Raw genomic sequence first — 26,323 nt, forward strand, 5'->3', positions numbered from 1 at the left:
CATCCAAGCCTCTGATTTCACTGATGTGTGAAATCACACTGAAGCGTATTTCAGGGGAACACACTTAACAATTCTGGCCTTCTAAAGATAATCAAATGTCTCAACTGTGTCTTTCTCTTTCATTTAGACTTAGGCAATTCATCCCCACGTATTCATAACTCTACCAGAGAGGATGGATGTGGCATCTAGGCTCTCACAGCCACTCTGTAAGTGCCGAAGTCCAACCCCAGCAGCCAGGGATTCAACCTGAAAAGACAAACAGTGTTCGTGAGAAAAATGAGGCAGCCTCTCAGTTTTCTTTTGGACTGCCTGTTTATTTCAAGTTTAAGATTATCTTTTATACTTTTACAAAAACATTAGGCCAGAGGTTTGACATTTCAGTTCCCCCTCTCCCAGATTTATTATCTCCATAAATCACTGTTGCTCTTCAGAGTTCCTGCTTCAGTGATTCTCTCGGAATCAGCCTTATCATCTATTATCTACCTCCTCTAACATGTCCTATAGTTAACTTGTGATTACATAGTAACTTATGCTACATTCCTCAGTTCACTACTTATCTTCCTAAATCCTGTTTGCCCCTAACATCCTGAGCTCACTATCTCTTAAAAAGGCTTCTAGCTATAGTATCTCTAAAAATTCCTAACTTCTATAAGCTATAGTAAAATATGCTAACTTTACAACATTCCTTAAATCTTTAACTTTAACTTCTAACTGTTTTAATTATTTCTAAGCCCTAAATTCAGCAAACTCCTTTGCCATAAACATTCTCCTCACAAATAGGCTTCAAATAGCAATCCCTCCCATGGCCTCAAGCTACAGTCTATGTGCTCATCCTGGAACACTCTTTTGTAAAAGTCCTTGAACAAATGTCAATGATTAACTTTATGAATTATTTTCTGAGCACAGCTGCAGAAGGCTTTGTGCCTTCTCATGCTCCTCTCAAGAACAATAAGCACCTTAATATTCCTTTTCGGTCAACTCAGCCGAGGAGAGGAAAAGACAAGTCAGAATTACTGGGCCTAACTCCTTCATCCTGGGGCCGTGCCTGCAGAATGAGGAGAGGGGTCTGGGGCTGTGCCTCCATTTTGTCAGTAATGCCTAACGCGGCTCCCGACATGTAAGCAATGCAGTTTTAGGTTTAGGATATCACATATTATACTGGAAATGTTTCCATGCTCCAAGAAAAGTTCCTTCTTTCAAGGAAATAACTGGAAAAGACCAATTTGGAAAAATAATTGGTTTCTGGCATTACTCTAAAGGCCTAAAATAGCAAATCCCAATAGTAATAATTTCACAGGGAAGCCTGACGTGCTGCAGTCCATGGGGTCACAAAGAGTCAGACACGACTGAGCGACTGAACAACGACACCCAGATCTGGCTGACTGTATAATCCTGCTGTCTCCACTAGACTTATTTCTTGAAATATTTCTTGTCTAAGACAATTTATGTGTTATAAGAGCTATCTAAAGCTGGGAGAAAAAGAAAAACACTAACATTTTCCTCAGCTGTTATATGTTTTGTTAAACATTTATCCAGTGATGATTCTACACTAAACATTCTGCTAGGGCCGAATGATACAGAGTTTAAAGACATCTCTTGCCCCAAAGGAATTTACAATACAGAAGGAAAGACAAAGACTATATGTTAAAGCTGAAGGACTTATTAGGGATGTGGGAGCAGATAAGGACAGATAAAGAGCAGATAAAACTTAGAATTGATAAGCAATTCTTCAGAATCTCCTTCCAAAAACGAAGACAAGGAAATTCTGTCGTGGTTGGGTGTTTGGGACTCCGCACTTTTACTGCTGATGGCCCAAGTTTGATCTATGGTTGGGGAACTAAGATCCTACAAGCCATTTGGTGCAGCAAAATAATAAAATAACCATAGTCCATGCCTGGATGGCCAGACTATGGAATATTAAAAAAAGAAGAAGAAGAAGAAAAAGACAAGGAGACTTCAAGTTCCACATTTAAGGGTTGCCACTCTGTCCTAACAGGGAAAGAGCTAAACAGACTGAACAATCAACAACTCTTCTCCGATCTGGGAAAGAGGTGAGCACACAGGGCAAACTGTTACCCCTAAGACTGGAGAGACAGGTGAACCCAAGGAGTCACAGCTTACCAGAACAAAGACTTGGGAGCAGAAACCACTGTGGGAACCAGTGCCTGAGAAGGAAAACCTGAACTCTCATTGACAAGCTTCTGGAAGCTCAGTGTGAACAAGTCTGAAAAGTTAACAATTCTATGGAGACCCATTCAGAAGGAGGCCTCCCCAGAGACATACCAGAAATGAAAGAGGAAACATTGTTAAGATTACATGGTCATTAAAAGGATAATAAACGAATACCATAAACAAATCTATGCCCACAAATGTGATAAGCTAAATGAAACGGACCAATTATTCAAGAGACACAGTTTGCCAAAATTCATACAAGAAGAAACAGACCATTTGAATAAGCCTACATCTCTTCAGGAAATGAATTCAATAGTTAGTTTCCAAAACACAAAGCCTGAAGCCCAAATGGGTTCACTTGGAATTCTACCAGACATTTAAGGAAGAAATTATATCAATTCTCTACAATCTATTTTAGAGGACAGAAGCAGAGAAAAGACTTCCTCAACCCACTCTCTGATGCCAGCATCCCTAACACCAAAATCAGACACCTATGACAAGAAAATTTCAGAACAGTGTCTCATGAACATAGACCTAAAAATCCTCAACAAACTATAAGCAAACCACACTCAACAGTGTATATAAAGTACTGGACGTCCTGGGTGGTGCTAGTGCAGAAGCACCTGCCAATGCAGAAGACGTGAGATGCAGGTTCGATTCCTGGATCGGGAAAATCCCTTGGAGGAGCACACGGCAACCCACTCCAGTACTCTTTCTTGGAGAGTCCCATGGACAGAGGAGCCTGGAGGGCTACACTCCAAGCCATCGCAAAGAGCTGGACATGACTGAAGCAACTTAACATGCATATAAAGTATTACACACCATGACCAAGTGGGATTTAGCCCAGTCATGGAAGGCTGGTTCAACATTTAAAGGAGTGACATCAGCATCATGATTGTGAGAGCCGTTCTTTTTTTCTCTCCCCTTTGATTTACAACTCATCAGATCTCTAAAACTGAGGAAAAAATGCTTCTGCCCAGCATACCAGGACATCTGAGCAATCCATCCATCTGTGCACCCAAAAGTGGGTAGACTGGACCATGGAGCAGGTGACAGAGCAAAGGAGGTGGCAGCAGAGCAGCCACAGCAGAGGTTGTGACGGGAGAGATGGCAACAACCAGTCCAGCAGCAAGATGGAAATCAAGTAATACAATCCATCACATCAACAGGCTAAAAAAGAAAAATCAAATGATCAGATCCATAGATGCAGAAGCAGCACTGGACAAACTCTGACACCCATTTGAAATCAGAACTCTCAGCAAACTTGGGATTTCCTCATGGCTCAGACGGTAAAGAATCTGCCTGCAATGTGGGAGACCCAAGTTCGATCCCTAGGTCCAGAAGATCCCCTGGAGAAGGAAACGGCAAATGCTGTAAACAATTGAGGGCAGGAGGAGAAGTGGGAAACAGAGGATGAGATGGTTAGATAACATCTTTGACTCAATGGACATAAGTTTGAGCAAACTCTGGGAGGTAGTGAAGGACAGGGAAGTCTGGTGTGCTGCAGTCCATGGGGTCTCAAAGAGTCGGACTTGATTTAGCAACTGAAGAACAGCAAAACTTTTCTCTCAGCAATGTTTGTAGTAAAGATCAGCTAATTACAACCTAAAAGAAGAATATATGAGATCATATGTTTGCACATGTTCATGCTCAGTTGCATCCAACTCTTTGCAACCACATGGACTGCAGCATGCCAGGCCTCCCTGTCCATCACCAACTCCCAGAGTTTACTCAAACTCATGTCCATTGAGTCAGTGATGCCATCCAACCATCTCATCCTCTGTCGTCCCCTTCTCCTCCCGCCTTCAATCTTTCCCAGCAACAGGGTTTTCTCAAATGAGTCAGCTCTTTCATCAGGTGGCCAAAGTATTGGAGCTTCAGCTTCAGCATCAGTATTTCCAATGAATATTCAGGGTTGATTTCCTTTAGGATTGACTGGTTTGATCTCCTGGCTGTCCAAGGGACTCTCAAGAATCTTTCCCAGCACCACAACTCAAAAGCATCAATTCTTCGGTGCTAAGTCTTCTTTATGGTACAACTCTCACATCTGTACATGACTACCATAGCTTTGACTACACAGACGTTTGTTGGCAAAATGTTGTCTCTGCTTTTTAATATGCTGTCTAGGTTTGTCATAGCTTTTCTTCGAAGGAGCATCTTTTAATTTCATGGCTGCAGTCATCATCTGCAGGGATTTTGGAGTCCCCAAAAATAAAGTCTCTCACTGTTTCTATTTTTTCCCCATCTATTTGTCATGAAGTGGTGAGACCAGATGCCATGATCTTGGTTTTTTGAATGTTGAGTTTTAAGCCAGCTTTTTCACTCTCCTCTTTCCACTTCATCAAGAGGCTCTTTAGTTCTTTTTTGCTTTCTTCCATTAGAGTGGTATCATCTGCCTATCTGAGGTTATTGATATTTCTCCTGGGAATCTTGATTCCAGCTTGAGCTTCATCCAGCCCAGCATTTTGCATGGTGTTCTCTGCATATAAGTTAAATAAGCAGGGTGACAACATACAGCCTTGATGTACTCCTTTCCCAATTTTGAACCAGTCCATTGTTCCATGTCTGGTTTTAACTATTGCTTCTTGACCTGCATACAGGTTTGTTGGGAGACAGGTAAGGTGGTCTGGCATTCTCATCTCTAAGAATTTTCCAGTTTGTTGTGATCCACACAATCAAAGATTTTAGCATACTCAATGAAGCAGGAATAGATGTTTTCCTGAAATCCCCTTGCTTTTTCTATGATCCATTGGATGTTGGTAATTTGATCTCTGGTTCCTCTGCCTTTTCTAAAACCAGCTTGGACATTTGGAACTTCTTGGTTCATATACATTAAAGCCTAGCTTGAAGGATTTTGAGTATTACCTTGCTGTCATGTAAAATGAGCACAAATGTGCAGTAGTTTGAACATTCTTTGGCATTGCCTTTCTTTGGAATTGGAATGAAAACTGACCTTTTCCAGTATTGAGGCCACTGCTGAGTTTTCCAAATTTGCTGGCATATTGAGTGCAGCACTTTCATAGCATCATCTTTTAGGATTTGAAATAGCTCAGCTGGAATTCCATTACCTCCACTAGCTTTGTTAGTAGTTAGTAATGCTTAAAGCTTATTTGACTTCACATTCCAAGATGTCTGGCTCTAGGTGAGACATCATACTATCATGGTTATCTGGGTCATGAAGATATTTTTTGTATAATTCTTCTGTGTATTCTTGACACCTCTTCTTAATCTCTTCTGCTTCTGTTAGGTCCTTGTGGTTTCTGTCCTTTATCATGCCCATATTTGCATGAAATGTTCCTTTGGTATCAGCAGTTTTCCTAAAGAGATCTCTAGTCATTCTCATTCTACTGTTTTCCTCTATTTCTTTGCATTGTTTGCTTAAGAAGGCTTTCTTATCTCTCCTGGCTATTCTCTGGAACTCTGCATTAGTTGGGTATATTTTCCCCTTTTTCCTTTGCCTTTTGCTTCTCTTGTTTTCTCAGCTGTCTGTAAAGCCTCCTCAGACAACCATTTTGCCTTGCTGCATTTCTTTTCCTTTGGGGTGATTTTGGTCACTGCCTCTTGTACAATGTTATAAACCTCTGTGCGGAGTTTTTCAGGCACTCTATCTACCAGATCTAATCCCCTGAATCTATTTGTCACCTCCACTGTATAATCATAAGGGATTTGATTTAGGTCATACCTGAATGGCCTAGTGGTTTTCCCTAGTGTCCTCAATTTAAGCCTGAATTTTGCAATAAGTACCATAAAGACTAATTTTTTTAATTGTAAGTGATGCTGGCATGATGAGGTGCCACAACACAGGTGGTTAAATTCAGGAGCTCTAGAATCAGATGGACTGGGTTCAAATTCTGGGCTGCTTCAGGATACAGGAAGCTTGGGGCTGGTGCACTGGGATGAACTAGAGGGATGGTATGGGGGGGGGGGGGGTCAGGATTGGGAACACGTGTACACCCATGGCAGATTAATGTTGATGTATGGCAAAACCAATACAATATTGTAAAGTAATTAGCCTCTAATTAAAATAAATAAATTTAAATTAAAAAAGTAATCATAATAATTAAAAAAAAATTCTGGGCTGCTGCTATCATCTATACCACCTAGAAAATAAGTATAAGGCTTATATGCTGTTTTACCAAATTTGAAGGAAGGAAAAGAGAACATGGTTACCAGGAAAAGATTCTGTGGAAAGCAGCGTCCCAGGTTTCACCTCAGAAAGCTTCAGTGCCCAGATGGTAATGCTGCTGGCTCATACCTTTCCCTGGCACCAGGGCATGGAGAGGGGCTGGATATGGCCAGGGAGGAGGTAGCGTAGGGAGCTCTGAACTACTGTATAAGGAGGAGAGGAAGGAAAAACATGTCCTTTATAGCAGCTGCCTGAAAGGAAGACGCTGAGGGGTCTTAGGCCCCTGCTGCTCTGGTCCCTCCTCTCCACCTCAGCCCCCCACCCTCTGCGGCCTCCAGGGCTGCCTGAGCGGACGCTGGTTGCCCCAGGAGCTTTACAGCTCTTGCCCTCCTGCTACCAGGGGCTCCCTGTGTTGGGAGGATCAGAGTGGCTCCAGCCTCCGCCTCCGGAGACAGAGACCTAGGGGAAAGGCTGGCAGCTTACAGATGCTGGTTGCCAAGTGAGCATGAAATGTTCCCTTGGTATCTCTAATTTTCTTCAAGAGATCTCTAGTCTTTCCCATTCTGTTGCTTTCTTCTATTTCTTTGCATTGATCTCTGAGGAAGGCTTTCTTATTTCTTCTTGCTATTCTTTGGAACTCTGCATTCAGATGCTGATATCTTTCCTTTTCTCCTTTGCTTTTTGCTTCTCTTCATTTCACAGCTATTTGTAAGGCCTCCCCAAACAGCCATTTTGCTTTTTTGCATTTCTTTTCCATGGGGATGCTCTTGATCCCTGACTCCTGTACAATGTCATGAACCTCCATCCATAGTTCATCAGGCACTCTATCTATCAAATCTAGTCCCTTAAATCTATTTCTCACTTCCACTGTATAATCATAAGGGATTTCATTTAGGTCATACCTGAATGGTCTAGTGGTTTTCCCTACTTTCTTCAATTTAAGTCTGAATTTGGCAATAAGGAGTTCATGATCTGAGCCACATTCAGCTCCTGGTCTTGTTTTTGTTGACTTCTCCATCTTTGGCTGCAAAGAATACAATCAATCTGATTTCGGTGTTGACCATCTGGTGATGTCCATGTGTAGAGTCTTCTCTTGTGTTGTTGGAAGAGGGTGTTTGCTATGACCAGTGCGTTCTCTTGGCAAAACTCTATTAGCCTTTGCCCTGCTTCATTCCGTATTCCAAGGCCAATATTGCCTGTTATTCCAGGTGTTTCTTGACTTGCTACTTTTGCATTCCAGTCCCCTATGTGGATCACAATAAACTGTGGAAAATTCTGAAAGACATGGGAATACCAGACCACCTGACCTGCCTCTTGAGAAATCTGTATGCACTTCAGGAAGCAACAGTTAGAAAATGGACATGGAACAACAAACTGGTTCCAAATAGGAAAAGGAGTATGCCAAGGCTGTATATTGTCACCCTGATTATTTAACTTCTATGCAGAGTACATCATGAGAAACGCTGGGCTGGAAGAAGCACAAGCTGGAATCAAGATTGCCGGGAGAAATATCAATAACCTCAGATATGCTGATGACACCACTCTTATGGCAGAAAGTGAAGAGGAACTAAAAAGCCTCTTGATGAAAGTGAAAGAGGAGAGTGAAAAAGTTGGCTTAAAGCTCAACATTCAGAAAACGAAGATCATGGCATCTGGTCCCATCACTTCATGGGAAATAGATGCAGAAACAGTGCCAGACTTTATTTTGGGGGGCTCCAAAATCACTGCAGATGGTGACTGCAGCCATGAAATTAAAAGACGCTTACTCCTTGGAAGGAAAGTTATGACCAACCAAGATCGCATATTTAAAAGCAGAGACATTACTTTGCCAACAAAGGTCAGTCTAGTCAAGGCTATGGTTTTTCCTGTGGTCATGTATGGATGTGAAAGTTGGACTGTGAAGAGGCTGAGCGCCAAAGAATTGATGCTTTTGAACTGTGGTGTTGGTGAAGACTCTTGAGAGTCCCTTGGACTGCAAGGAGATCCAACCAGTCCATTCTGAAGGAGATCAGCCCTGGGATTTCTTTGGAAGGAATGATGCTAAAGCTGAAACTCCAGTACTTTGGCCACCTCATGCGAAGAGTTGACTCATTGGAAAAGACTCTGATGCTGGGAGGGATTGGGGGGCAGGGGGAGAAGGGGATGACAGAGGATGAGATGGCTGGATGGCATCACTGACTTGATGGACGTGAGTCTGAGTGAACTCCGGGAGTTAGTGATGGACAGGGAGGCCTGGCGTGCTGCGATTCATGAGGTTGCAAAGAGTCGGACACGACTGAGCGACTGAACTGAACTGAACTGAACCGATAATGAAAAGGACATCTTTTTTGGGTGTTAGTTCTAAAAGGTCTTGTAGGTCTTCATAGAACCATTCAACTTCAGCTTCTTCAGCGTTCCTGGTTAGGACATAGACTTAGATTACTGTGATATTGAATGGTTTGCCTTGGAAACCAACAGAGATCATTCTGTCATTTTTGAGATTGCATCCAAGTACTGCATTTCGGACTCTTTTGTTGACCATGATGGCTACTCCATTTCTTCTAAGGGATTCTTGCCCGCAGTAGTAGATATAATGATCATCTGGGTTAAATTCACCCATTCCAGTCCATTTTAGTTCACTGATTTCTAGAATGTCAACATTCACTCGTGCCATCTCCTGTTTGACCACTTCCAATTTGCCTTGATTCATGGACCTAAGATTCCAGGTTCGTATGCAATATTGTTCTTTACAGCATCAGACCTTGCTTCTATCGCCAGTCCCATCCACAACTGGGTATTGTTTTTGCTTTGGCTCCATCCCTTCATTCTTTCTGGAGTTATTTCTCCACTCATCTCCAGTAGCATATTGGGCACCCTCTGACCTGGGGAGTTCCTCTTTCAGTATCCTATCATTTTGCCTTTCCACACTCTTCATGGGGTTCTCAAGGCAAGAATAGTGAAGTGCTTTGCCATTCCCTTTCTCCAGTGGACCACATTCTGTTAGACCTCTCCACCATGACCTGCCCGTCTTGGGTGGCCCCACACGGCATGGCTTAGTTTCATTGAGTTAGACAAGGCTGTGGTCCGTGTGATTAGATTGACTAGTTTTCTGTGAGTATGGTTTCAGTGTGTCTGCCCTCTGATGCCCTCTCGCAACACCTACCGTCTTACTTGGGTTTCTCTTACCTTGGACGTGGGGTATCTCTTCACGGCTGCTCCAGCAAAGGGCCACCATTGCTCCTTACCTTGGACGAGGGGTATCTCCTCACCGTTGCCCCTCCTGACCTTGAACATGGAGTAGCTCCTCTCGGCCCTCCTGCACCCGCGCAGCCACCTAAGAATGTATAATTCAAAATAATCATGTATGCTCCCTTTGTTATTGTATCTGCCACACAGAGCTCCATGTTGTCTTCTCTGATTCTTGGCCAAGCCATGAATCTTTGAAATTTTCCTTACTTTCTCAGGCTCACCTTGTATTTTCCCTGCCTCATTCATAAACTGTTTATTTTTTCAAGGATTCCCTATTTCATATTAATAGATTATCAGTTAATTATTTTTATAATAGTATGTTTTAATAATATCCTAATTCATTTCTTCAGTCTAGGTATTTTTTTGTTGTTGTTTTGTAATCAGTTCCTACTTCATGCTAGAGCATTATCTGTCCACTCAGTGCTGAATGAAACAGGGGTTGGGCTTGCTCTTGGGAAGTATATTATCTCTCTACCACTATGTGACAAACTACCAGAAACTAGTAGCTTAAAACTACACTTACTTATTATCACGTAGTTCTGCAGGTCAGAAGTTCAGCATGTGATGGCTAAACAAAGTACCAGCTGTGGCTGCAGTTCTTTAGCACATGGAGTCCTCTTTCAACCTCTTTCTGGTTATTGGGCAGAATTTCTTTTCTCAGCTTTCCATGTGGCCCCCTCTGTCTTCAAGCCAACAGCCGGCAAGGTCTCGTCCTCTCACTTTGAATGTCTCTGATTCCCCTTCTTTCCTGAGACAAGAGAAAGCTCTTTGAAGGGCTTTCCCAGAGAATCCAGGATCATCACCTTGTGATATATCAGCTAATGGGGTAAACTTGATTATATACCTTTTTCCATGTGATGCAGTATCTTCATAGGCATGATGAAAGCAAAGGTCATGAAGGCCTTAATACTACCTACTAGAGGGAGGTTTGGGGGAAATAAAAATCATAACAAAGAGAAATAATTGTGTAACTGAAACAGGTAGGAATGACAAGAATGAAGCATTAGAACAGAAAAGCATGGACATCCTTAGACAAGGTTAGCAGTTTTCAGTATTCCTGATGAAGTGATGCTTTACCTTAAACTATCCCTGGGTCAGGAAGATCCCCTAGAGAAGGAAATGGCAACCCACTCCAGTATCCTTTCCTGGAGAATCCCATGGACAGAGGAACATGGCAGGCTACAGCCCATGGGATCATAAGAGTTGGACACAACTCAGCAACTAAATCACCACCACCATATATAGGATGAGAAAGATCCAGTCTGAAAACAACATGTGCCAAAGGGTTTGGGGGAGTTGAAGCCACCAGCAGATGGAACCAAAGATGAGAAAATTTGTGACACATTCTAGGTGCTGAAAGGGGCAAGTGAGGTAAATAGGGAACAAAGGGAATTATGACTTGATATGAGGCCTGATAGGTAAGCAGGGACCATATTATTAATGGAAAGATATGTGGATTCTATTCTAAGTGTCAAGTATAAAAGGGGGTGGGGGGTGAAATTTCATCTATACCAGAAACCTGTTTGAAATGTTAAAAAAAAAAATTAGTGCCCAGGAATGTTCCCTGCATGTTTTGATTCATGGGGTCTGCGATGGTGCTTGAGTATCAGTTTTTTAACAGGCTCTTTTAGAGATTCTTATCCATATCTAAGTATCAGAAATGAAACCTTTGTTGCTAATCACCAGCCTTTCTATTTTACATACTCTCATTCATCTCTGCATTCCTCTTTGACCTTTTTTAAAATTTGCATAACAGTATTTTAATATTATCTAGGTTACCCATTTTTAATGGACACTCTTTTCAATTTGTTCCTTCCATTGAAATCCAATTTTTCTCACATAGGAAAATAAAATATTTGGGAAGTTTTTGTTTTCTTTCAGATTTTTTCATTGAAGGATGAAATAATCAGCTATAAAGAAATTCACACCTATGAAAAAATGTGCATCTTTTGCTCTGCATCAGAGAAATTTTAATAGAGAGAAATGAAGTGAATGTCAGGAATATGGGGAGAGTTTTTGTCAAGTCTCAATGCATGTTCAACATGACAGAACATGTTCTAGTGGAAAAATCTACCAGTGTAAAGAATGTGGAGAAAACTTTAGCAAAAGAAATCAGCTCACTGTACATCAGAGGTTGCATGTTGGTGAGAAATCCTAAAAATGTAAGGAATGTGGGAAAGCTTTACTTCCCTGGTGGCTCAGATGGTAAAGTGTCTGCCTACAATGTGGGAGACCCAGGTTCGATCCCTGGGTTGGGAAGATCCTCTGGAGAAGGAAATGGCAACCCACTCCAGTACTCTTGCCTGGAAAATTCCATAGATGGAGAAGTGTGGTAGGCTACAGTCCATGGGGTTGCAAAGAATCAGACACAACTGAGCGACTTCACTTCACTTCAGCCTTTGTTAAGCATGGAAGAACTCGTACTGGTGAGAAACCAAATGCATGTAAGGAATGTGGGATGACCTTTAGCAGTTGCCATCAATTTACTGTACATCAGAGTCTGCATACTAGTGAGAAACGCTATGAATGTGGGGAATATGGGAAAGCTTTTTATAATAGCTCATACCTTGTTCAACATCAAAGAACCGTAACTGTGAGAAGCCCTGTGAATGTAAGGAATGAAAGGAAAACTTTCATAGTGCATGAAAACTTATTTGGCATCAGAGGATTCACACTGGAAAAACCTTTTGTCTGTAAAGAATGTGAAAAGGCCTTTAGTACCTTCTTATACCTTGTTCAACATCAGCGAATTCATATTGTGAAAAACCCTATAAATGTAAAGAATGTGGGAACACCTTTAGCACTAGCTCCCCCCTCCCCCTTATTAAACATCAGAGAATTCATATAAGTGAGAAACCCTATGAGTGTAAGGAATGTGGGAAGGCCTTTACTGTTTATGGACAGCTTACTTGACATCAGAGTATTCACACTGATAAGAAACCCTTTGAATGCAAGGAATGTGGAAAGGCCTTTAGACTTAGTTCATTTCTTAATGCACATCAGGGAATTCATCCAGGAGTTAAGCCCTATGAATGCAAAGAATGTGGAAAAGCCCTTAGTCAAGCCTCATACCTTGTTCAACATGAAAGGCTTCATACAGGTGAGAAACCTTATGAGTGTAAGGAGGGTGGTAAGGCCTTTAGTACTGGCTTAGCTGGTTCAGCATTAGAGAATTCATACAGGCGAGAAACTCTATGAATGTCAGGTGTGTGGCAAGGTTTTTATTAGTTGTTATCAACTTACTGTACATCAGAAGGTTTATACTAGTGAGAAACCCTCTGAGTGTCAGGAATGTGGAAAGGCCTTTAGAGTACATGTACATCTTATACAACATCAGAAAATTCACACTAATGACCCTATGAATGTAAAGCATGTGCAAAACTTTTAGTCATGCCTCATACATTGTACAACATAGAATCCATACTGGTGAGAGACCCTATGGGTGTAAGGAATGTGGGAAGGCCTTTAGTTCTGACTCTTACCTTGTTCAACATCAGAGAATTCATACTGGTGAGAAATCTTATGAATGTAACAAATGTGACAAAGCCTTTACTGTGTATGGACAACTTATTGGACATCAGAGCATTCATACAGGTGAGAAACCCTTTGAATGTAAGGAAATGTGGAAAGACTTTTAGACTTAATTCATTCCTTACTGAATATCAGAGGATACACACTGTTGAGAAACCTTTTAAATGTAAAAAATACAGGAAGACTTTTAGACATAAAGGCCTTTAGACATAAAGGCCCTAGAGCACATCAGAGAAACCACATGGCTATCAAACCCTAAGAATTTAAGGAATTTAGAAAGTCCTTCATGTATGGTTCAAACGTTGTTTAACATCAGAGAATTTGTGCTGGTGAGAATCTTTTGAATATAAAATATGTTGGTAGGCTTTTAGAAAATATTCTCATCTTTTATTAGACAATTCATGATATTTAATTCAGAAAAGGTAAGAAAGCCTTCACTTGTCATTCCTGTGTTTAAATTATCAGAATATCATCATCATACTGGTGGCCAATTCAGAGAAAAGTGGGAAACATTATTAATGCTCATAATATTGACAGCATTTATGACATGTTCTAATACGATTGAATAAGTGAATTAAAAAGCCTTCCAATTGCTTTTAAATCATTTGGAACGTCAGGTAATTCATCTTAATTTTTAAAAACCAGTTGGAAAAGACTCTTGAGAGTTCCTTGGACTGCAAGGAGATCCAACCAGTCCATCCTAAAGGAAATCAGTCCTGAATATTCATTGGAAAGACTGACACTGGAGCAGAAACTCCAATATTTTGGCCACCTGATACGAAGAACTGACTCATTGGAAAAAGGCCCTGGTGCTGGGAAAGATTGAAGGCAGGAGAAGAGGACAACAGAGGATGATATGGTTGGATGGCATCACTGACTCTAAGGACATGAGTTTGGGTAAGCTCCGGGAGTTGGTGATGGACAAGGAAGCATGGCATGCTGCAGTCCTTGGGGTCATGAAGAGTTGGACATGACTGAAGAAACTGAGCGCCGAAGAATTGATGCTTTTGAACTGTGGTGATGGAGAAGACTCTTGAGGGTCCCTTGGACTGCAAGGAGATCCAACCAGTCCATCCTAAAGGAGATCAGCCCTGGGTGTTCATTGGAAGGACTGATGCTGAAGCTGAAACTCCAATACTTTGGCCACCTCATGCGAAGAGTTGACTCATTGGAAAAGACCCTGATGCTGGGAGGGATTGGGGGCAGAAGGAGAAGGGGAAAACAGAGGATGAGATGGCTGGATGGCATCACTGACTCGATGGACGTGAGTTTGAGTGAACTTCGGGAGTTGGTGATGGACAGGGAGGCCTGGCGTGCTGCGATTCATGGGGTCGCAAAGAGTCGGACACGACTGAGCAACTGAACTGAACTGAAGAAGAAGCTGTAGACTTTGCCCCTGAATATTAATCTTTTGCACTTAAACCCCACCTTTTTCTTGAAGGAAGTTGTTTACCAAATGCCTCACTTTCTAGATTTGCTTCCTCACTCTGTCATTTAACTTTTTCCTCAACCCCAGGTTTTTCCTATATTGTAAGTTTAAAAGATTTCAGTGGATTCTGAAGAACACTTCTAAGGTAATACTGCATATATTTGCAAACACCTCCTATCAGAGTTTCCCATAATTAGTAATACTAATCGCTAAATTACTAATAGTAATTAGTAATACTAATTGGAATTGGTCGAGGTAGTCACTGCTGGAGTTTTCTATCATACAGCTCCTGTTTTGTAATTAGTGATCTGAATAGGGATATTTTTAACATCTCCATTTGGGAAGTGATCACATGTATGTATGTCTAAATTTGAAATGGTAGCCTATTCAGGAAAGAATAATAATGAGATACCTATGTATCAAAACTTTTTCTATGAAGAAAGAGCTGTAATTGGAACATTAATTTTAAAATAACAAAATTAATTAGAAAAATAATGCCTACAGGAAACCAGGATTAAAAGCCAGAATTTGATAGCTCACTTCTTTATCCCTACCACTTGTGCAATAATTGTCATAGTGTATGCAACCAATATATCTGTTAAAAGAAGGAATATTCATTTATTCTGGGGCCATTTCTTGAAGAGATTACCTTTCTCTATTGAGTTGCTTTGTTCAAAATTAGCAAAATATAAACTCATATCTCAGAAAACTCCCCAATGCCATGGTACCATGTGTTTCTTATTCTTCTAATACCAAAAAATATTAATTGCTGCTCATCTCAAATTGCTTTGTTGAAGGTCCTTTTTACACATTTTAAAATTAGCTTGTCAATTTCTATAGGGCACAATGGATTTAAGGATTATAACATGGAATGCACTGAATCTATAGATCAATATGGAGGTAATTCATATGTTAACACTGTTAGGTCCACAAGTCCATAAACATATCTCCTTTTATTTAGGCCTTTAATTTTTCTTAGCAATGTCTTATAATATTCAGTGTTCAGGTTTTCTACATATTTTGTTAAACTTAGCCTTAAGTATATCATAATTTTTAATATTATGATAAATTCTATTGCTGAATAACTGGAAAATTATATATATAATTTTCCTGCATATTGACTTTCTTTCCTATGATATCACTGGAGTTCTAATAGGTTTTTTAGACTTCTTAGAATTTTATGCATACAAAACCATGTCATTTGTGAATAAAGATACTTTTACTACTTCCTGTCTAGTCTGAATTTCCTTCTTTTACTGCATTTCCTAGGGCATTTAGTATACTGTAGAATAGAAGGGATGAGCATGGACATCTTGGCTCTTGTCTAATCTTAGGAAGAAAACATATAGTTCTTTACCATTAAATATAATCTTAGCTTTTGATCTTTCATCTATGTCATTTACCATGGTGAAAGATTGCCCTTTGATCACTACAGTGAACTGCTTTCAGGAATTCCCTTGTGGTCAAGTGGTGAAGACTCCAAGCTCTCACTGCTGAGAGCTGGGATTCAATCCCTAGTCGAGGAATTAAGATCCCACAAACCTCCGGACCAAACCTACTGAACGCACGCCTTCTAGAGCCCATGCGTTGCAAGAAGAGAAAGCCCTAGCACCACAACAAAGATGAGCACAGCCAAAAAGAAAAAGAAACCACAGTCAAAACAGAGATGAAGAACCTTGAAAGAAATGATAGAGAAGTGACTTGTCACATTCAAAAGATACACAATAAGATTATACACAAGAGTTTTTTCATCAGAAGACTTGGAAGCCTGAAGGCAATGGGCATGTTATGTTCAAATTGCTGAAGGAAAGAAACCTGTTAATCAAGAATCCTATATCTGACAAAATTGTCTTTCAGAAGGGAGCGAAGATTAATAAATTCCTAAATTAAAAAAAGCTAAGGGAGTTTGTTACCACTAGCCATGCCTGGCAAGAAATGCTGAAGGGAACCCTTCAGGTTGAAATAAAGGGACATTAGAATACCTCAAAGCTATATGAAGAAATAAAGATCTCTGGTAAAGGTACATACATTGGCAATTTTTTAAACTACTATTATTGTAACTTTGGTCTGTAACTCCAGTTAAAAATTTGTACATTTGAGAAACTAATGCATTAAAAAGAACAATTATTAGTCTATGTTTTTGTATATACAAAATATAAAGATGTAATTTTGTGACATCAGTAACTGAAAAGGTTGGAGATGGAACTGTATAGAAGCAGAGTTCTTATATGTTATTGAAGTTAGGCTGGTATAAATTCAAATTATAGTGTTATAACTTTAGGATGGTAACCACATGATAACTACAAAGAAGATAGCTATAGAATATATGTAAAATGAAATGAGGGAATTAAAATAATTCACATTAAAATTTAAAAAGACAGTCATACAAGAAATGGGGGACCAAGAAAAAGCTATATGGCATATAGAAAACTAATAGCAAATGACAGAAGTAAATCTTTCATCAGTAATTACTTTAAATGTAAATAAATTAAACTATACAATCAAAAGATAGAGATTGACAGAATGGATTTTTTTAAAATGAACCAACTATAGTACATTGAGAATGAAAGGATGGAAAAACATATTCCAAGCAAATAATAACTAAAGAGAGTAAGAATAACTATACTAATAGCAAACAAAACAGACTTTATAGGGGAAAAAAAGGTTACAAAAGCCAAAGCAGACTTCACATGGCAATAAATGGTTCTAAACAGCAAGAAGATAAAACAATTATAAACATTTAAGCACCTAATAATACATCAAGATAATATGCAAAGCAAAAAAATGACAGAATCAAAAGAGTTCTACAATAATACCTGGAGACTTGAATACCTACTCTCAGTAATGGATAGAACCAGACAAAAATAATCAATAAAGAAACAGAAGACTTGATGACATAATAAACCAATTAACTCTAATAGAAATGTACATGATATTGTACTGAACAGCAGAAAACACATTCTTCTCAAGTGCACATGGGACAGCTCCATAATAGATCATGTTATGCCACAAATTAAGGCTTAGTTGATTTTAAAAGGTAGGTATCACACAAAGTGTTTGCTCCAATCTCAACCAGATGATGGTAGAAATCGATAATAAAAGGCAAATTGAAAAATTCACAAATTTGTGGAAATTAAACAATACACCCTTAAACAATCAATGGAACAACGAAGACATCACAGAGAATATTAGAAAGTAGTTAGAGATGAAAGAAAACAAAACCATACCACACCAAAACTTATGAGGTGCAGCAAAAGCAGTATTAAGAAGGAAGTTTACAGCTTTAAAACATGTATTAAAAAGAAGAAAGATCTCAAATCAATAACCCAACTGTACAACTTAAGGAACTAGAATAAGAAACTAAACTAAAAGCTATAAAGAAAGAAATAGTAATATTTAAAGATAAATAAAATAAAGATAAATCAAATAAATCAAATGGAAACACAAAATCCATCAAGACAGAGTCATGAAAAAAGAGAATATCTGAATAAAACTCTTAAGCACTAAGCAAAATGAATGAGTGATCAAAAATCTCCCAACAACACACAAAGCTGTGAACCTGAAGCTTTATTGGTGAATTTTACTGAGCATTTAAGGAAAAGTTAACACCAATCCTTGTCAAAAATTTCCAAAAGCTTGAAAGAGAACACTAATTCATTTGTCTTGATAGAAAGCCAGAAAAAGATACAGAACAAAAAGTACAGACCAATATTTCTTATGAACACTGATTCAAATATCCTTAACAAAATACTAGCAGACAAGAATTCAGGAACATACTAAAAGGACTAAACACCATGTTCAAGTGGGATTTATCCCTGGAATGCAAGGTTCATTCAACGTATGAAAATTATCTCACATCACATTAATAAGATAAAGGGGGAAAACAACATGATCATCTACTTGCCACAGAAAAAGTATTTGACAAAATTCAACAATATTTCACAATAAAAACACTCAACAAGTTAAGAATAGAAGAAAACTACCTCAACATAATAAAAGATATATATGTGAAACCCACAGCTAACATCATACTCGACAGTGAAGAACTAACAGCTTTTCAAACAGGAATAAGGAAAGAATGCCCACTGTCACCACTTCTATTCAACATAGTACTGGAAGTTCTAGCCAGAGCAATCAGGCCAGAAAGAGAGATAAAAGGCATCCAAACTGGAGAGGAATAAGTAAAATTATCTTTTTTTACAGATGAAATAATCTTAAATCTAGAAAACCCTCAAGACTCCACAAAATTACCGTTAGAGTAAATTAAGTCAACAAAATAGGGTACAAAACCAATGCTGAAAACTCAGTTACATTTCTGTATACTAACAATGAGTAGAAATGATGAAAACAGGTTTTTACAATAGCATCAATAGGAATAAAACACTTAGGAATTAGCCAAGGAGGTAAAAACTTTACTACATAAACTCTACTATATAAAACATCGTTGAAAAAAATTAAAGACATAAATAAATAGAAACATCCCACGTTCAGGCTTCCTAGGTGGCGCTAGTGGTAAAGAACCTGCCTAGCAATGCAGGAAACATAAGAGATGTGGATTCAATCCCTGGGTCAAGATCCCCTGGAGGAGGGCATGGCAACACACTCCAGTATTCTGGTCTGGAGAATCCTGTGGACAGAAGAGTCTGGTGGGCTAGTCCACGGGGTTGAAGAGTCGGACACGACTGAAACAACTTAGCAGCCACACATAACCCATGTTCATGGACTGGATGACTGATTGTTGTTAAGATGTTGATTCTACCCAACGCAATCTAAAGATTTCATGAATCCCAATCAAAAACCCAGTAACCCTTTTTTTTTTTTTTTGGAAAACAAAAATCTATACAAAAATTCATATGGATTCTCAAGGGACACAGCTAAAACATTCTTGATAAAGGATATCAAAGGACTTCCCTGGTGGTCCAGTGGTTTAAAATCGCCTGCCAATGCAGGGAACACAGATTCCTGTTCCTGGTCCAGGAAGATCACACATGCCTCAGAGCAACTAACCCCCTGCACCACAACTACTGAGCCTGCACTCTAGAACCCACAAGCTGCACTACTGAAGCCCATGCACCCTAGAGCCCATGCTCCACAACAAGTGAAACCACTGTAATGAGAATCCCACGCAACAAAACCAGAGCACCCACTCGCCACAACTAGAGAAAACCCAGGTGTACCAATGAAAACCCAGCACTGCCAATTAGGAAAAGAAAGTTTTTTAAAGAAAAAGAATATCAATATTGGAGGACTCAACATTTTCCAATTTCAAAACTTACTGTAATACAAAACCACATTAATGAAAATACTGAGTTATTGGTGTAAAGATAAAAGTACAGATTAATGGAATAGAATAGAGTCCAGAAATAAGCCCTCCAATATATGGTCAAATAATTTTTGACAAGATCAACCAATAGGAAAACTTGAATATCCACCTGCAAAACAATGAAGCTGGACCCTTACCTAACACCTTACACAAAAATTAACTCAAAGTTGATCAAAGACCTGAATGTAAGTAAGACCCAAAACTATAAAACTCTTAGAAGGAAACATGGGGCAAAAGATTCGTAACATTGAATTTGGCAATGATTTCCTGGATATGACACCAAAGGCATAGACAACAACAAAAGGACAAACTGAATTTCATGAGAATTAAAAACTTTTGTGCATTAAAGGACACTATCAACTGAGTAATAAGGTAACCCAGAGAATGGGAGAAATTATATGCAAATCACATACCTAATAAATTAATAGCCAGCATATATAGAGCCCTCCTAAAATTCAATAACAACAAAACACAAACAATCCTATTCAAAAAGTGGAAAGGACTTGAAATGACATTTTTCTAAAGAAGATATACAAATGACCAAGAAACACATGACTCATTAACAGAAATACAAATCAAAATGACAATGAAATACCACCTCATTCTCATCAGGATAGACATTATTTAAAAAGAAAAAACAAGTGTCAGTAGAGATGTGCAAAAATTAGAACCCTTGTTGAAAATGTAAAATGGTATAGACACTGTGGGAAACATTATGGAGATTCCTCAAAAAATTAAAAATGTAATTACTATATGATCCAGTAATTCCACTTTCAGGTATATACCCAAAATAGAAAGCAGGTTTCAAAGCAGGTGTTATGAACACCCATGTTCATAACAGCATTAGTTGCAATAACTAAAAGGTGGAAACAAGTATCTATTAAAGGATGAATGAATAAACAAAATATGACATATACATACAATGGTATATTATTCAGTTTAAAAGGAAAGTAATTCTGACACATGCTATAACATGGATGAACCTTGAGGACATTATGCTGAGTGAAATAATCCAGTCACAAAAAGACAAATAATATATAGCTCCATTTATATTAGGTAACCAGAGTAGTCAAATTCCATTACATAAAGTTAGATATTGGTTTTTAGGGGCTTGGGGAATGGGTGGGGGGATAAGAAGTTATTGTTTAATGAATATAGTTTCAGTTTTACAAAATGAAAAGAATTCTGGAGATGAATAGTAGTGATAGTTGCACAATGTGACTATACTTGATACCATTAAACTGTATACCTAACAATGTTTAAGATTTTATCAGATATTTTTAATTAAAAAACCAAAAGTTAAGGTATTCATTCATCAGAGAAGTGTGTGTGTGTGTGTGTGTGTGTGTATACTCAGTCATGTACAATTCTTTGCAACCCCATGGATGGCAGGCTGCCAAGCTCCACTATCCATGTAATTTTCCAGGCAAGAATACTGGAGTGGGTTGCTTTTTCCTACTCTAGGGGATCTTCCTGACCCTGGGATCAAACCCACATCTCTTGCATTGCAGGTGAATTCTTTACCAATTCTACCACCTGGGAAGTTCCCAGGAGAGGATTACTCAGCAGTAAAAGGAATGAACTCTTCATATTCACAGAATGGATGATTCTCAAGATGATTATGCTGTATGAAAGAAAACAGACCAAAAACAGAGTATAAATACTTTATGTTTCCAATTGTACAAAATTCTAGGAAAGGCAACCAAATTCACAGTGAATAAAAGGTAAATCAGTGGTTTCCTTGGGATGTAGCTAACAGTTCTCTGGGGAAGGCAAGGATGGATTGTCAAGGGGCACGAGGTAGCCATGTGGGTGACGGATGGGTTCATTATTATGGTTGTGGTGTTCGTTTCCTGAGTGTACACATATATTAAAACTTATCAAAGTGTACACATTAAATATGTACAGCCAATTATTGCATAGAAATTATATCTCAACAAAGCATTAAAAGAAATTGTTGCAAGTAAAAATCTGCTCTCCCACTCATTTTAGAAAATTTAAGATTTGGCACCCCCATATTCCCTCTCTCCTCATGTGTTGGCACCAAAAATAGTTGGCTGTGTTGCAAATGCCTCCTCCCTGGGTTACAAGATATACCTTCTCTTAGTCCCTATTTCTCTGCCAACACAACACTGGTTTTGACATGAATAATGCAGACAGCCTGCAATAATCCACAAAACCTTTAGCTGATTTCCTCTGCCAGTGGCCTTAGTCATAGGACAGAGGTCTGGAGGTCCTGAGAATTTCTTCAAGTCCTGAATCCTGCATAGTTACATTTAAGGGAACATTTGTGGATGCAATTTTATAAGATACATTCCCTCTAATCTGCCAATTGGACCCAGTAAGTCTTACAGTAGGTGACTTATACTGGATTTTAGACATCAAAGGCATATGACTCCTTGGCAGAGGCCAGGTAAACAATGTCTACTAGACAGTGCTAAGGAATAGAAGCCATCCTCAGGGAAAAAAAAAGGGCGGGGGGGGGGCTAAATCAGGCTGCTTCCAGATACACTGGCAGTTGCACAACCTTCCCTTCCTCAAGGTAATCTCTGATCTACAAAAAGTCATGCCCTTCAGGTCACAACATTAGGCCGATCAAGCCCTATAATCTTCCCTAGGAGACCTCAGGTAGCAACACAAATGAGGCCAACTCTGGACTGAGAACTGTTCTCTGCCATCCCACTCTTCACTGAGGCAATAAATTTGGAGACTTGTTTGGTTTGCAAGACCTTCATCCTGTTCTCAACCCACTCCACACAGTTGTCAGAATACAGGAGATTAAAGGTGATTTTATCAATAAGGCCCTTATCACCCAAACCAGAGCAATGTAGAGTCAAGGATGGATAATGTGGAAGCTGGATGAATCCATCATGAGCATCATACAAGATCAACAATGTCCTTGGAAAAGGGAAACCTCTGCAAGCTGCCAGTAGGACCCAGATCAGGTCTTCATGGCAAAGATGGGTCATGATCACAGCTAAAGCAGTCAGTGGAAGGGAAGACATCTTCCTATGGCCTCAGGCTACTCACAATTCCCTCTCAAAAGAGGAAACAGAGGCCTGTCTTCTCTGAGAACAGGAAGTGGCTGGCACACACTCTGGAGACCTACCAGTGGGTAGAGCTGAGATGACTTCTTCCACAGATACTAGCAGTGACAAAAACTCTGACAAAATTTGGGATCAGAAAATGTACGCTTTCTCCAGAAAGCTTCCAATTTATTTAGCATCCATTGGGAATCTCTCCAGCATAGATATTTGGATGAACAAGGTTTAACTTCTGGCTGACAGCTCCTTCATAAAGACCACTCTCAGAGTTCATCTCTAGGAGGTGCTGTTGTGCTGAAGAAGGAGGGAGAACATCCTTTGTACTCTTTTCTCTAGCGTGAATTTTCTGATGCTGGATGAGAGTAGACCTTTGGCTGAAGGCTTTTCCACATTCATTGCATTTATATGTCTTATCTGGTTTGTGAACTTTCCGATGCTGCCTCAGATTAGAACTTCGTCTGAAGGTTTTCCCACATTCACTGCACTCATAAGGTCTTTCACCAGTGTGGACTCGCTGATGATTCATGAGGTCAGAGCTCCGGCGGAAGGCTTTCCCACATACGCTGCATCTGTACGGTCGTTCACCTGTATGAACTATCTGATGTTGAACAAGTCCATCAAAGCGGCTAAAGAATTTCCCACATTCATTGCACTTGTAAGGTTTTTCTCCAGTATGAACTCTCCAGTGTTTAATTAGGCTGGAGTTGCAGTTGAAGGATTTTCCACACTCACTGCACTCATGAGCACTTTTACCAGTATGAATCCTCTTATGATGAATAAGGTTCGAGCGTTGCCTGAAGAACTTCCCACACTCACTGCATTCATAAGGCTTTTCTCCAGTGTGAACCCTCTTATGTTGAATAAGATTAGAACTTCGACTAAAGAATTTGCCACACTCGCTGCACACGTGAGGGCTTTCACCAGTGTGAACTCTCTGATGTTTGATGAGACTGGAGTGCTGGCTGAAGAATTTCCCACATTCGCCACACTCATAAGGCTTTCCTCGATTATGATCTCTCTGGTGTTGAAAGAGGCCAGAAGCACAGCTGAAAAATATCCCACATTTGTTGCACTCATAAGACCTTTCTCCAGTGTGGGTTCTCTGCTGAACAAGCGAAAGTTTGTCACTGAGAGCATTCTCAAATTCACTGTGCTTCTTATGGAGTTGCACAGTGGGAAAATCCACCACACTTTCAGAGCTCTGCTCTGGCTCCCCCACACTGGTAGTGACCTGATGCTGGAGTAAACCACATCTGGCCACAGAGGCCTTCCCATCCTCCCTGAATGTGAAAGATTTCTTTGATGTGTCATATCTGAAGCTTTTCACAAGCAAGGCCCTGCCTTCATTCCTTCCAATAGACTTGTCCACATTCTGCTGCATCTGTGGCTGGTGAAAGTGGGCGTTGAACTTCAATTCTTTCCTATGTGCCTCATGCACATGTGGTTTCTGCTTGGAATGTGTTGCCCGATGTTTAGCCAGATATAGAATGTCTTTCAAGTGGAGGCCACACAGGTTACAGGGGTAGCCCTTCTGGGTGGATGAAACTGCCTTGGAGTTCATGTTCTGTGACACTTCTACAGAAACACTGAGCTCAGCAGGTGATTCCTCACTCTCTGTTCCACAGTAAAAATCTGAAAGTAGAGAAATGCTGGTGATATTCATGTTAATTTTCATGGAAGGAAACAATCCAATCACAAATGCAAGTCTGACCCAGGAATGAGTCCATGGGACTGTTGGCAAGATGAGAGGCCTAAGGTCAAAATAAGGAATGGTCTTCCCAGCAGTCCTGGGCCGGTAAGCTCATGAAATAAGGGAGGCCATACCAGAAGCCCGAGGTCAGGGACGGCTGCCGAGAACAGCAATCCCACATCCATGCAGCAGTGGCTGCGCGGGTGCAAGAATGCCTAGAGGAGCTACTCCACGTTCAAGGTCAGGAGGGGTGGCAGTGAGGAGATACCCCTCATCCAAGGTAAGGAGCAGCGGCTGCGCATTGCTGGAGCAGCCGTGAAGAGATACCCCACGTCCAAGGTAAAAGAAACCCAAGTAAGACTGTAGGTGTTGCAAGAGGGCATCAGAGGGCAGACACACTGAAACCATAATCACAGAAAACTAGTCAATCTAATCACACTAGGACAACAGCCTTGTCTAATGCAATGAAACTAAGCCACGCCCTGTGGGGCCAGCCAAGACGGGTGGGGCATGGTGGAGAGGTCTGACAGAATGTGGTCCACTGGAGAAGGGAATGGCAAAGCACTTCAGTATTCTTGCCTTGAGAACCCCATGAACAGTATGAAAAGGCAAAATGATAGGATACTGAAAGAGGAACTCCCCAGGTCGGTAGGTGCCCAATATGATACCGGAGATCAGTGGAGAAATAACTCCAGAAAGAATGAAGGGATGGAGCCAAAGCAAAAACAATACCCAGCTGTGGATGGGACTGGTGATAGAAGCAAGGTCTGATGCTGTAAAGAGCAATATTGCATAGGAACCTGGAATGTCAGGTCCATGAATCAAGGCAAATTGGAAAGGGTCAAACAGGAGATGGCAAGAGTGAATGTTGACATTCTAGGCATCAGCAAATTAAAATGGAGTGGAATGGGTGAATTTAACTCAGATGACCATTATATCTACTACTGTGGGCAGGAATCCCTCAGGAGAAATGGAGTTGCCATCATAGTCAACAAAAGAGTCCGAAATGCAGTACTTGGATGCAATTTCAAAAATGACAGAATGATCTCTGTTCGTTTCCAAGGCAAACCTTTCAATATCACAGTAATCCAAGTCTATGTCCCAACCAGGAATGCTGAAGAAGCTGAAGTTGAACGGTTCTATGAAGATCTACAAGACCTTTTAGAACTAACACCCAAAAAAGGTGTCCTTTTCATTATAGGGGCCTGGAATGCAAAAGTAGGAAGTCAAGAAACACCTGGAGTAACAGGCAGATTTGGCCTTGGAATACGGAATGAAGCAGGGCAAAGGCTAATAGAGTTTTGCCAAGAGAAGGCACTGGTCATAGCAAACACCCTCTTCCAACAACACAAGAAGAGACTCTACACATGGACATCACCAGATGGTCAACACCAAAATCAGATTGATTATATTCTTTGCAGCCAAAGATGGAGAAGTCAACAAAAACAAGACCAGGAGCTGAATGTGGCTCAGATCATGAGCTCCTTATTGCCAAATTCAGACTGAAGTTGAAGAAAGTAGGGAAAACCACTAGACCATTCAGGTATGACCTAAATGAAATCCCTTATGATTATACAGTGGAAGTGAGAAATAGATTTAAGGGACTAGATCTGATAGATAGAGTGCCTGAAGAACTATGGATGGAGGTTCGTGACATTGTACAGGAGACAGGGATCAAGACCATCTCCATGGAAAAGAAATGCAAAAAAGCAAAATGGCTGTCTGGGGAGGCCTAACAAATAGCTGTGAAAAGAAGAGAAGTGAAAAGCAAAGGAAAAAA

The 26,323-nt window shown here is 40.1% G+C and overlaps 1 protein-coding gene across 3 annotated transcripts in view; it reads right to left on the bottom strand.

The window, feature by feature from the left end:
• Positions 1–289: 289 nt before the first annotated feature.
• The window catches only part of ZNF792 (zinc finger protein 792), a 39,367-nt gene continuing 13,333 nt past the window's right edge, over positions 290–26,323 (bottom strand). For 2 of the 3 annotated variants that reach the window (XM_061387942.1, XM_061387941.1), the window contains one exon: positions 21,460–24,485. In XM_061387942.1, coding sequence (XP_061243926.1) covers positions 23,029–24,485 — 1,457 coding nt within the window. In that variant the 3' untranslated portion in view covers positions 21,460–23,028. Of the gene's footprint in view, positions 9,612–10,049; positions 10,275–21,459; positions 24,486–26,323 lie in introns of those variants that run through there. The other variant, XR_009730870.1, reaches the window with a different exon arrangement.

Source organism: Bos javanicus, chromosome 18, assembly GCF_032452875.1.
Source record: "Bos javanicus breed banteng chromosome 18, ARS-OSU_banteng_1.0, whole genome shotgun sequence".
NCBI lineage: Eukaryota > Metazoa > Chordata > Mammalia > Artiodactyla > Bovidae > Bos > Bos javanicus.